Source organism: Sphaeramia orbicularis, chromosome 20 (assembly GCF_902148855.1).
Source record: "Sphaeramia orbicularis chromosome 20, fSphaOr1.1, whole genome shotgun sequence".
Lineage (NCBI taxonomy): Eukaryota > Metazoa > Chordata > Actinopteri > Kurtiformes > Apogonidae > Sphaeramia > Sphaeramia orbicularis.
In genome coordinates this window covers 2,185,462-2,197,862 of record NC_043976.1, presented here as the reverse complement: position 1 = coordinate 2,197,862, position 12,401 = coordinate 2,185,462, and the positions used below count along the sequence as shown (strand labels likewise).

The 12,401-nt window shown below is 37.3% G+C and overlaps 1 protein-coding gene across 1 annotated transcript in view; it reads left to right on the top strand.

Annotated features, from left to right (window-relative positions):
- cubn (cubilin (intrinsic factor-cobalamin receptor)) overlaps positions 1–12,401 on the top strand; it is a 279,349-nt gene that overhangs the window by 42,309 nt on the left and 224,639 nt on the right. The window contains exons 14-17 of the mRNA XM_030123898.1: positions 410–644; positions 2,585–2,766; positions 5,470–5,632; positions 6,850–7,040. Of these exons, the coding sequence (XP_029979758.1) occupies positions 410–644; positions 2,585–2,766; positions 5,470–5,632; positions 6,850–7,040 (771 nt within the window). The remainder of the gene's footprint in view (positions 1–409; positions 645–2,584; positions 2,767–5,469; positions 5,633–6,849; positions 7,041–12,401) is intronic.

The window sequence follows — 12,401 nt, the reverse complement described above, 5'->3', positions numbered from 1 at the left end:
TTACCTTGCCTTAGCTTAGTTTTAGATAAGCTAAATGAAGCTAAGGTAAGGTGAGATATCACCTTACCTTAGCTTCATTTAGCTTATCTTTCCCTACCTTACCTTACCTTGTCTTGTCTTACCTTACCTTACCTTAGCTTAGCATAGTTTAACTTACCTTACCTTATCTTATCTTACCTTACCATACCCTATCTTTGCTTAGTTTAGCTTATCTTACCTTATCTTGTCCTATCTTATCTTACCTTATCTTACCTTATCTTACCTTACCTTATCTTACCTTACCTTACCTTATCTTACCTTACCTTACCTTATCTTACCTTACCTTACCTTACCTTATCTTATCTTACCTTACCTTACCTTATCTTAAATGCATAACAAACCTGTTGTGTCTGTTGTGTCTCTTCTTCAGATCTTGCGTATTACTTTTCCTTTCTTTCACCTGGAGAGCAGCGCCACCTGCAGTTATGACTTCCTTCAGGTCCATGACGGGGACAGTGCCTCTGCGTACATGATTGGGAAATACTGTGGTGAAAATAACCCACAGGAGCTTTTCAGTTCACACAACAGCCTGTATTTCTGGTTCCGCTCAGACCACACCATCAGTGGGGATGGCTTCACTGTTGTTTGGGAATCTCAGGACCCAGGTGAGAGTGTCTGCATGGACGAACTTAAAAAAAAAGGCCACATTTGGCTCATGGGCCCCTTCGAAGTGGTTCAACACTTTTTTTTTTGGGCATATTTTGCTATTGTTGTTGCAAGCATAAAGTCATGGTTGTGTTATGCAGTTATAAATATGTAGACTACGCTCCAAATGTGTCAAAAGTAGTAGAAGTAGTTGTAAACACAGACTACCTTTTATTTATTTATTATTATTGCAGGTTTACATCTGTTTACTCCATTGCAAATAGACTTCACATAACAGTCATTTTTTTCTGCACAATAATGACAAGGGATGCCATGAGAACCGATACCTACGATACCATTCGATACTATGATGAAAAATCAGACCAATGGTCCTGTATCTTACCGGCCAAATGAAAAGCTTTGGGAAATGTCTCCAGATGCCATTTATTCTCCCCCAGCTCTGTGTATTTATTCTATTACAGAAATAGTCCATGTTTTGGTCATATTCCAATCAGATCTGTAAAAAATTCAAATTCACACTTGATATCATTGATACTGATTTTTTGGATCAATCCACTTCCTATCTGTTAGAATGGGAAAATTTTTCAAAGTCACACCAAATCCAGAATCGGATCCGGATCCAAATAATTCCACTCCCTTGTGTTGACATCATCATACAGAAGCTGTATACCAAGTTTGAAGTCAATCAGAACTGGAGTTTCGGAGAAGAAGACGATTGAAATGTTTTCCCCATAAGAGCCCATGTTCAATTTTGCATCAGTTCCAGATCCAGAAGAAGATCCTGATCAGCATGTGGACATTATGTTTGGGTCGTCTCCCCATCAGGGCTGGACTGGAGACATTTACACTGGAGATCATTTATATTTACTGGGTTATTACATCCATCCACTTCCTATCTCTGATAATGGGGACAGTTTTCAAAGTCGCACCAAATCCAGAATCACATCCAGATCCAAATAATTTCACTAACTTTTGTTGACATTATCATAAAGAAGCTCTATACCAAGTTTGAAGTCAATCGGAATTGTAGTTTCAGAGAAGAAGACGATTGAAATTTTTGTAACAGATGACAGACGCCGCTGCCACATGACGACAGTAGCTAACAGCCTGTCGGCCGATAAGCTGATAAGAAAGAACTGTCGATACTCATTTTTTTAAGAATCGATATCATCGGTAGACTACTACTCTTCTGGAACTGATGGGGGCGGTACGCAGGCTTCAAACCTTATGTATCAAATATGATACGTTTGGCGTTATAGGGTTCAGTAAAAGCCAAGTCACTGAATAAAAACCACTGTCACTAAATTCACCTTCTATTTTTTAAGTTACACAACAGAAATAATTCCACCTGTGTTCCACAACCTTTAACGGCCATGAGAAGTGTCAGTGAGTTGTTTTATATTCTACATGTGTGATAAACAGCACCAGTCAGAGGTTTGGGCCCAGTCACATTCACTGGGTCTGGTTTGTTTTCAGAACTTCTACAGTCGCAGAAAAAACTCTTCGTCCACTCCTCGTTTTCTTCAGTTTCTTGTTCATTTTAATTCCTGGTCCAACTAAAAGTCCATTTGTCTGGTCAAATATAATGATACCAACACAAATGTCTCATAGAAGTTGAATTTCACAGCTGATATCTATGCATTGAACATGTTTTCTGGATAAAAACCAAAGCCACTTCAGTTCTTCCATCAGTATGTGTGTGATTGTACTGACACAAACAGTGCTTTTATTCATTCCATGTTTTCTGTTCTGTCTGTTGTCGTCACATGACACACACAGGAGTTAGAACTGGATTACAGAACCAGTGTTTTGGAGGACTTTGGATGGAATAATCATTTTTTCCGTGACTGTATATTGTAAATGAATACTGAAGACAATAAAAGTAGATATTCCACACAATAAAAATGTCATTTCAGTTGTATTCATCTTCTCTTCGTAGTTTGTGGAGGTCAGCTGACTGCACCTTACGGTAACATCAATTCACCTGGTTACCCCGGAAACTACCCACCCAGCAGGGACTGCTATTGGTCAGTGACAGTAGAGCCTGGTCTGCTTATTACCTTTGCATTCGGGACCCTCAGTCTGGAAACCCACCCCAACTGCAATTATGACTACCTAGAGGTATGAACGCTGCTAATTCAGAAACACTGAGTATTAATATACAGTAGAACCTGGCAGTACCAGTTTAATTTGTTCCATGACCAAGCTGGTTTTGGGATTTACTCATTTTTCAAATCCATTTTCCCCAGTGAAATGAATTGAAATATAATTAATGTGTTCTACCCCCAAAAAACACCCCAAATCCCTTTTTTAGGGTTTTAAAAACAGAAAAGGTACAGTTAGAAAGAAAATAACAATAATAAAAACAAATAAACTGGTTTTATTAACTTATTGGCCTTTTAAGATGAGACGATCTGTGTGAGAGGAATATAATCTTGTTATATTATGGTAGAATGTATTAATACATACTGTAATATTATACAGCGTATATAATATGTATTATATGATTATGAATAATGTTTTTTAATATACAGTGTATCTCACGTATCTAGGCTTGGACAGAGTTTATTTTTGACATGTATAATATTTTGGAGTTCTTTTGTGGATCATGTGACTGTGTCCAGTAGATGAAGATAGGGTAAGGGGGTGGGAGGAAAGAAGTTACACTAGATCCTCCTCCTTTTCAAATATGTTTTTTTTTTTTTTAATTTTCTCTTTCGTAGTTTTTCTTTGCTCTTTTTGGTTTTAAACTTGAAATAAATAAATAAACAGGAGGAGGAGGTTTACTCTCTGAAGGTGAATCTCCTTCCGTTAAACATCAGGTAGTTACATTTCCGGGGTTTTCTCTTCACTTCATTTGTTCTTTCACTTTAATCGCTGCCTGCTTTTACAGTTGGTTCATTATAAACTTCAGCTTTTTAAAATGTTCTGAAAATGCTCCAGACTGTTGACATTAACCCATAAAGAAACAGAGCTACTTTTATGTCAGTTCCCAAATGAATTTCTCTCTTTAATTAACCTTTTTTAAGTGATTTATCAACGATTCAAAAATGTTATTTGCCATTTGTGCAGACATATACACACAGGAACTGTTGTGTAGTTGTTCAGGGAGTCAGATAAAAGATGCTAGAAAAAACACATAGTTATGTAAAAAAGTATATATAAAGTGTATATATATATATATATATATATATATATATATATATATATATATATATATATATATATATATATATGTATGTATATATGTATATATATATATATATACATATATATATATATATATATATATATATATATATATATATATATATATATATATAGGGTGGGGAAGCAAAATGTACAATATTTTGAGGCAGGGATTGAAAGACAGTGTATGACCAATTAGTTTATTGAAAGTCATAAGAATTTATTTGCCACAAGAAAATGTCCATAATAGAAAATGTTTTTATTCTATGTGTCCTCCTTCTTTCTCAATAACTGCCTTCACACGCTTCCTGAAACTTGCGCAAGTGTTCCTCAAATATTGGGGTGACAACTTCTCCCATTCTTCTTTAATAGTATCTTCCAGACTTTCTGGTAATAGTTTTGCTCATAGTCATTCTCTTCTTTCCATTATAAACAGTCTTTATGGACACTCCAACTATTTTGGAAATCTCCTTTGGTGTGACGAGTGCATTCAGCAAATCACACACTCTTTGACGTTTGCTTTCCTGATTACTCATATGGGCAAAAGTTTCTGAAAAGGTATGGATAATAGTGTTAGGTATGATTATGACATCAGTATATGTTTGGGTTCAAAACAACTGACGTAGTTCCTGCTGAGAAAAAACAACTAAATGTTCAGTGTACATTTGGCTTCCCCACCCTGTATATATATATATATATATATATATATATATATATATATATATATATATATATATATATATATATATATATATATATAAAAGATATGATAAGATAAGAATAAGAACAATAAAATGAAAAAAAAATACACCACAAGGAGGTAGTCAGTCTACAATGAGCTCATATATATATATATATATATATATATACACACACACGCATACACATGCATATACACGTACATGTGCATATATACACATACATTATATCGCACTATGCCCAGTTTATACCATTTATACCATTCACCATTTATTATGATATTGTCCTCTGTATCTTGTGCGTTTTCAGTGAAAATCAGGTTTTTTTTCTATTTTTAATTTTCTGATCATGTAGATGATCAGAAAAGCTCAGATTAAAGTTGAGGTTTATCATGATGTCAGACACAAAGAAAACTGAAGAAAAAGTGACTTTTTCTAAAAAATCTCTCATTAACTGAACGTAAACCCAGTGTGTCCATCCACTGGCACTGATCCAACTCCAGGGGTTTTACTGGTGAGTCAATGTTGTAGAAGATGACGGTGTTTCCACGGTAACTACAGAACCTCTGAAGGTCCGATTGGGTCATATCTGATGACCATGAAAAGATGAAGAACTGTATTTGACACCAATTATTGACATGGATTGATAGGATTATTGGTTTAGAAGGTATTAAACATTTCAGATCAGTAGATGCTTTTGGTCACCGGTGGCTCTTTGGGTCTTTAAGGGTTAAATACAGCAGCTGAACCACCTCAACTTCATTGGCTCATACTGTCAATTTCTATTTGTATTTCAAGAGAAAAATACTCAAAACCTGCAGCTCATAAAGCGAGTCTCTCATACTGTGGTGCACTCATACTGCCACAGTCTACTGTATATAAAGCCAGTGCATATCCTCATGATGTTCTGATGAATTAATTTATTCTAATGTTGTAGATTCGTGATGGACTTCTACCTGAGGACCCAGTTCTGGGAAAGTACTGCAGTACTGGATCCCCTCCCCCTTTGCAGACAACCGGTCCAGCAGCATGGATCCACTTTCACTCTGACATCACTATCTCTGATCGAGGCTTCCACATTACGTACACAACATCACCAAGTAAGGTTCTGTGGACACATGCTCGTGTTTGGATAGTGTATATCTGCAATATCTTATTTAAAACACTGAGCGAAAGCTGCACAGAAATGACTGAAACAGAACAATGTGAATGTTCTGGACCTAAATTGAACAGTGAATTTGTGGTTACACTGCAAAAATCTGTCGTACTCTCCAGTCTATAAGCCACTACTTTTCTCCACACTCTTTGAACCTGCGGCTCTAAAATGATGCGGCTAATTTATGTTTTCCGGGCTAACAATCGATCCGGCTGATGAAGAAGGAAATAGAGCTGCTGCACGTAAACTTGGCATCAATAAATCGATGGTGAGACGTTGGAGACGCGGTGGGTGGGGCTTATAGTCAGGTGTGGCCAATAGTCTGAAAAGTACAGTAAATCTGACCAAGTGTATTTGTCTCATTTCTAGTCCAAATATCTATCACACTGAAAATCAGACAGAATCAGCTACAGAGGAACTTTTCAGTGACATATAAGAACTGATTTATAGACAATAGATCTGGAAAATCTGAGTTCAAGAAATCTTTCCAAGATAATTTTCACTTGTTCCATTGGCAGATTTTTTGCTTGAATTAAGCAAAAAACATCTTGAATTAAGCAAAAAAATTCTGCCCATTTAAAAATACTTTTGGTAAGATATAGATATTTGCAGTGTGTCTTCAAATAAAACAGTGCAATTGTACCAATATTCTGCCTGTTGTTAAATGTTTTATGTGTTCGTAGATGCACTTTGATCTGTACGTTATAATGTAGATGTAATGTATAATGTACATGTGTAAATAATAAACTAGGGGCAGAATACTGGGAAAATTGCACTTGTTTTTCTTGATAAATTTCAGTTTTCTCATGTTATTCACATTTTTTTAAAGGATAGTTTGTAGATGTAAACTTTTTTTCACTCTAAAAACATATAGAAAAGTTTGGAGTTGAGGTTATTTGTATATGATTGTGCTCTTATTTTACTGGTCTAATCCACTTTAGATCAGATTGGGAGGATGTGGAACTTGAATTAAATGACTTTGACAGCCCTGGTTTATATTAAAGGACAAACTGAGGCTTGATTTTTTTCTAGATCTTTGGAAACTCTTAGGTATTGGAAGATTTTTTCTAAGTTATGTTAGTTCTGCAGTCACGGTGCATGTGTGATCTGCTAACTCCGACGAGCTCCACTGGTAATGAGGTTTACTGTCCCCTGTTTTAGGTGATGCTGGTTGTGGTGGAACCTTCACTGACACCGAGGGCGTCATCATTTCTCCCAACTGGCCGAACGACTACGCTCACAACCGTCAGTGTATCTATTTGATCAGGTTACCGGCTGGCGAGAAGGTGGCGCTCAATTTTACCAACATGAACCTGGAGAGTCACAGCAGCTGCGCATTTGACTATGTAGAGGTAGGAAAATCTGTTTAAAATCTGTTTAAAATCAGTCCATTTTAAATAATTTAACCCTCAAATGCCCAAAGCATCGACTGATCTAAACTGTTTAACACATGTTGATCCACTAATCCTGTCAATACATGTCAATAATTGGTGTCAAATCTTTTCATGGTGATCAGATATGACCCATGTGGACGTTCAGAGGCTCTGTAGTTACCGTACCAACAGAACAAAATTGAAGAAAAAAAAAAAAAAAAGAAATTGGCAACAAAATGATATATAACACACAAGTAAAATGAAGAAAAATAGAGAAAAATGAGCAAGAAAATTCACAAAATAATAAATAACATGGAAGAAAATGAGCAAAAACAGCCTAGGTAGTTTTTAAGATGAACAAAATGAATAAAAGATTAACAAAAGCAATAATATGCCACAAGAACCAAACAAGCCACAAACTAAACAAAATTGAAGAAAAAAATTAAGAAATTGGCAACAAAATGGAAAAACACAAATAATATATCAACTAAAATGAAGAAAAATGAAGAAAAGTTTGTGAAAAATTCACAAAATAATATATAACATGGAAGAAAATGAGCATAAACAGCTGAGGTAATCACAAAAATGAACAAAATAATAAAAAGTTAACAAAAACAATAAGTAACATGAACAAAATAAGCCACAAACTGAACAAAATTGAACAAAAAAATAAAGAAATTTGCAACGAAATGGAAAAATACAAATAATATATCAACTAAAATGAAGAAAAATTAAGAAAAATGAGTAAGAAAATTCACAAAATAAAATGTAACATGGAAGAAAATGAGAAAAAGCAGCCAAGGTAATCAGAAAAATGAACAAAATAAATAAAAAGTTAACAAAAACCATAAGCAACAAGAACAAAATAAGCCAGAAATGGAATGAAAACAAATAAAAATATTAAATAACACGAAATAAATAAGCAAAACATTTATTAAAATGAAATAAAAAAGAATAAAATAAGCACCAAAATGAACAAAAACAACCAAATTAACCAATACAATCAACAAAAATGAAACATTAATCAACAAAATATTACATAACGAACAATATAAGCCAAAAATTGAAGGAAAAAATAAAATAGCCAACAGAATGAACAAAAACAAAGAAGACTGGTGTGGATGTAAACAGGCTCATTTACAGTGGATGGACACGCTTGTTTTTTACCTTCAGTTGTTGATGTATTTGCTGAAAAAGTCCGTTTTTCTTCAGTTTTCTCTGTTTTGATGCCATATCCTTTCAATTTTCATTGAAAATGCAAAGTACACAGGATAATACAGTGTTTTCAACCCCTGGGATTCAAATGGGGTCGCCTGAAATTTTTAGTAATTAATAGAAATTAAAAAAAAAAAAAAAAAAATCCTAATAACAAATATTTCTGAATGATTCAATATGTATTTTATTATAATTGAAACACTACACACTTTTCCTTATAAAAATCCAGTTCAAATAAAATGCAGGATATAATAATAATAATAATAAAAATAATAATAATAATGGATCAGATTTATATAGCACTTTTCTAGGAGCACATACTCAAAGTGCGTACAGTGGATCCATTATTCCTTCACTCACACATTCACACTCTGGTAATAATATCTGGGAGGGCCAGTGTTGATCATGTGACCACGTGTGTTACCACGCTTCCACCTGCTCGGACACGGTCACAGTCAGAAAACTGGACCGAACAGAGAATGGACAGAGTTCTTCACCCGCCTGGCCCCGATAAAACACCTAAAAGACAAATGTCTCTGTTTTGAATGTCCGGGGTCACCATGAATTTGTGGTGTTAAAATGAGGTCATGAGTCAAAAAAGGTTGGAAACCACCGGGATAATAAATGAAATGATGGAGGAGGTTCAAAACCCAGGCAAGGCAGCATCAGCCCTTTTAGTAGCTCCTAACATGAACCATATTCTTTCAGAACAAGCAGATTATTCTTTTTGTTCTTTTTGAACCAGTCAGGTACCACCACTGCCATATCCTCAAAACATACAAGTTGCTAAGCTTCGAAAGCTTTAGTGACCTATGTTTCCTCAAGTTAATTTTCAAATGTACAATCATCTTAGAACCTGAACCACTCAGTCCATTTGTTGAAGACAAAACAGCAACAGAGTCACCAGAAGCTCCTCAAACCTAAATTACAAAATCCCATTCTGCAGGACAACTGTGGGACGGTCATCCTTCTCCTGTCAGAGTATTAAACTGGGGAACTCACTGCCATCAGAAATAAAATAAGATGTCCACCACCAGATCCAAAACCTGGTTAAAGACAAAACACAACTGTTCTCATCTGGAACCAGTGTTCAGAACTCAGAGCTCCTCCTTCCCCCTGAACGCTGTGCATGTGTGGATCCACTCTGTCTGTTTAAATCCAACAGTTTCCAGGTTGTTCCATACAGCAGAAACAGTTGAATCTGGTCCCAGTCATGTGTCTGTCCAATTAGATTCAATTCACATCAATATTAGTTGAGTTCTAATTTTAAATGTGTGGGAAATGGGATTTTCAGTGTTCAGTGTAAATGTCCACAGAGTCCACATTCCACAGTGGATGTGGACAATTTAGTTCCACATACAAGAGACTGTTCTAAGCTACAGGTGGATCCAACTGGAGGAGAATCGGAGTTTTGAATTTTGGATGAATTTTGGAAAATGTGTCAGTGATGACAGATGGAAAACTGTAGATGTTGTGACCTTGCTGTGACCTTGAACTTTGTCCTACTGGGACCAAAATGGACTGGGTTGGTCCCAGGGCCTAGGCCTATCTGTGGGGAAGATCTGGGAAAGATGGGTGGAAGAGTTTTACACTGAAGATGAGAACAAACAAGCAAGCAAGCAAGCAAACAAACAAACAAACAAACAAACAAACAAACAAACACACAAAGCAAAGTGATCACAGTACCTCCTGGCAGAGGTAAATATTGTGTATATTGTGTGGGAGAGTGAGTGACTGAATAAATGCCTCATATATAAATGTAACATTGGATTATCGAATTGTATGGTATGACCGTTTTAAATGATGTGTAATACATATATATATACACACACACACACACACACACACACACACACACACACACACACACACACACACACACACAATTCAATTCAATTCAGTTTTATTTGTATAGCCCAATATCACCACCAGGTTATCTCAAAGGGCTTTACAGAGGCAGTTGGAGTAAACAACAGTCAAATAAACAGCAGAACATGAGTGATGTCCAGGGCATCCCCCGTCCTTAGACCCTCCTTCTCAGCGAGGAAAAACTCAGACCCAGTGGGAAAAGGGAGAAACCTCGGGGAGAACCACAGTGAAGGAGAGATCCACTCCCATGGACGGACAGGCTGTAGATGCACCAGGACTGATGGACGTCCATCTGCAGACGTAGTTCCAGTCTGAAGGATGCAGTAGGGTGGGCACATGGGGGGTCCGTCCCCCTGGATGAGACAGGCAGGGGCGAGGAGGCCCATCCACAGCGGTGAGGCCGAGGACGTCCATCCAGACAGGTGGGGGAGGGGTCAGGACACAGGTCAGGGCAGGACACAGATGGGTCAGCGCAGATCCTGTCGTCATTGGCTCCCAAGCGGTTACAACTGAAAAAGTAGCCACTCCCCCGGAGGGGAGTGGGGAAAGGGGACACCAGGTGAATAGTACTGCATAGACTAAGTTGGCTAAATATTAAAAATATAAGTACAGACAGAAGTGGTACGTAGAACCAGAAACAGGAGATAGGACTCAGTGCCTGTACTTCCCCCAGCATTACTGCTCCTAGGGCAGCTTAGACTGAACTGTGGCTTCAGTCTGGTTTGAACTAGTCTGACCAGAAGCTTTTCCAAACAGGAACGTTTTCAGCCTGACTTTAAATGTACAGACTGTGTCGGCCTCTTTAATGTTAGCTGAAGCTGATTCCATAAAACAGGAGCTTGGTAACTAAAGGCTCTAGCTCCTACTGTACTTTTACAGACCCTGGGAACTACCAGTAGACCTGCATTCTGAGAACCAAGGGTTCTGTTGGGATGGTACGGCACCAGAGCATCTCTGAGATAGGAGGGGCCCATACCATTAATGGTCTTGTGTGTGAGGAGGAGGATTTTGAATCTAATTCTAAACTGGATTGGAAGCCAGTGAAGGGCTTGGAGCACAGGGGTGATGTGTTCTCTTCTATTTGTTCCTGTTAGTAGTCTCGCTGCCGCGTTCTGAACCAGTTGATAACTTTTTAGAGAGCTTTTAGGACATGCTACGAGAAGGGAGTTGCAGTAATCTAATCTAGATGTAACAAACGCATGAACTAATTTTTCTGCATCATTTTTAGATAGAATATTTCTAATTTTGGCTATGTTGCGCAGGTGGAAGAAGGCGGTTCTGCAGGCTTGGTTCATATGTGGTTTAAATGATAGATCTGGGTCAAATAGAACTCCTAGGTTTCTAACTGTGGCGCTGGAGGCTACACCCACATTGTCCAGAGTGACTATCTGGTCAGTTAGGGAGTCTCTCGCATTTTTAGGGCCTATTATAATGACTTCTGTTTTTTCAGGGTTAAGTAAAAGATAATTAGCGCTCATCCAGGTTTTAATGTCACAGACACAGGAACTTAGTTTATCTACTTGTCTGGTCTGATCAGGTTTAATCGATAAATACAGTTGTGTATCGTCTGCGTAACAGTGAAAATTAATGCCATGTTTTCTAATAATGTTACCTAAAGGCAGCATGTACAGTGTAAACAAAATGGGCCCAAGGGCCGACCCTTGTGGCACGCCGCAACTAACTCTGGAATATGTTGATGATTGTTGGTTTACATGAACAAACTGGTACCTATTAGATAAATAGGATTTAAACCAGCAGAGGGCTGCTCCTCTGATGCCTATGTCCCATTCTAATCTCTGCAGTAGGATACTGTGGTCCATAGTGTCAGAAGCTGCACTCAGGTCCAATAATAGAATAGAATAGAATAGCCTTTATTGTCATTGTGCAAAAAGCAAACAATGAAATTGGAGTGGTACTTCCCACCCACAGTGCAAAAATAAAGTGTAAACATATAAGAATTTCAAAGGCATAAAAGACAATAAATACAGTTAAAAGAAGAATAAGAAGAATAAATATATAAAAACTATTATTACACAATTAAAACTGCTATTGTTATTGCACATGCCCAGGAGGAGGGGAGATTATGCATTTAGGAGCCGGACAGCCCATGGATAAAAGGTGTTCTTCAGTCTGTTTGTCCGGCTCCGTAGGGATCTGTATCTCCTTCCAGAGGGCAGGAGATTGAAATGTCTGTTCCCTGGATGTGACAGATCCCTCACAATCCTCCTTGCTCTGTTTAGCCCTCTAATCGTTCCA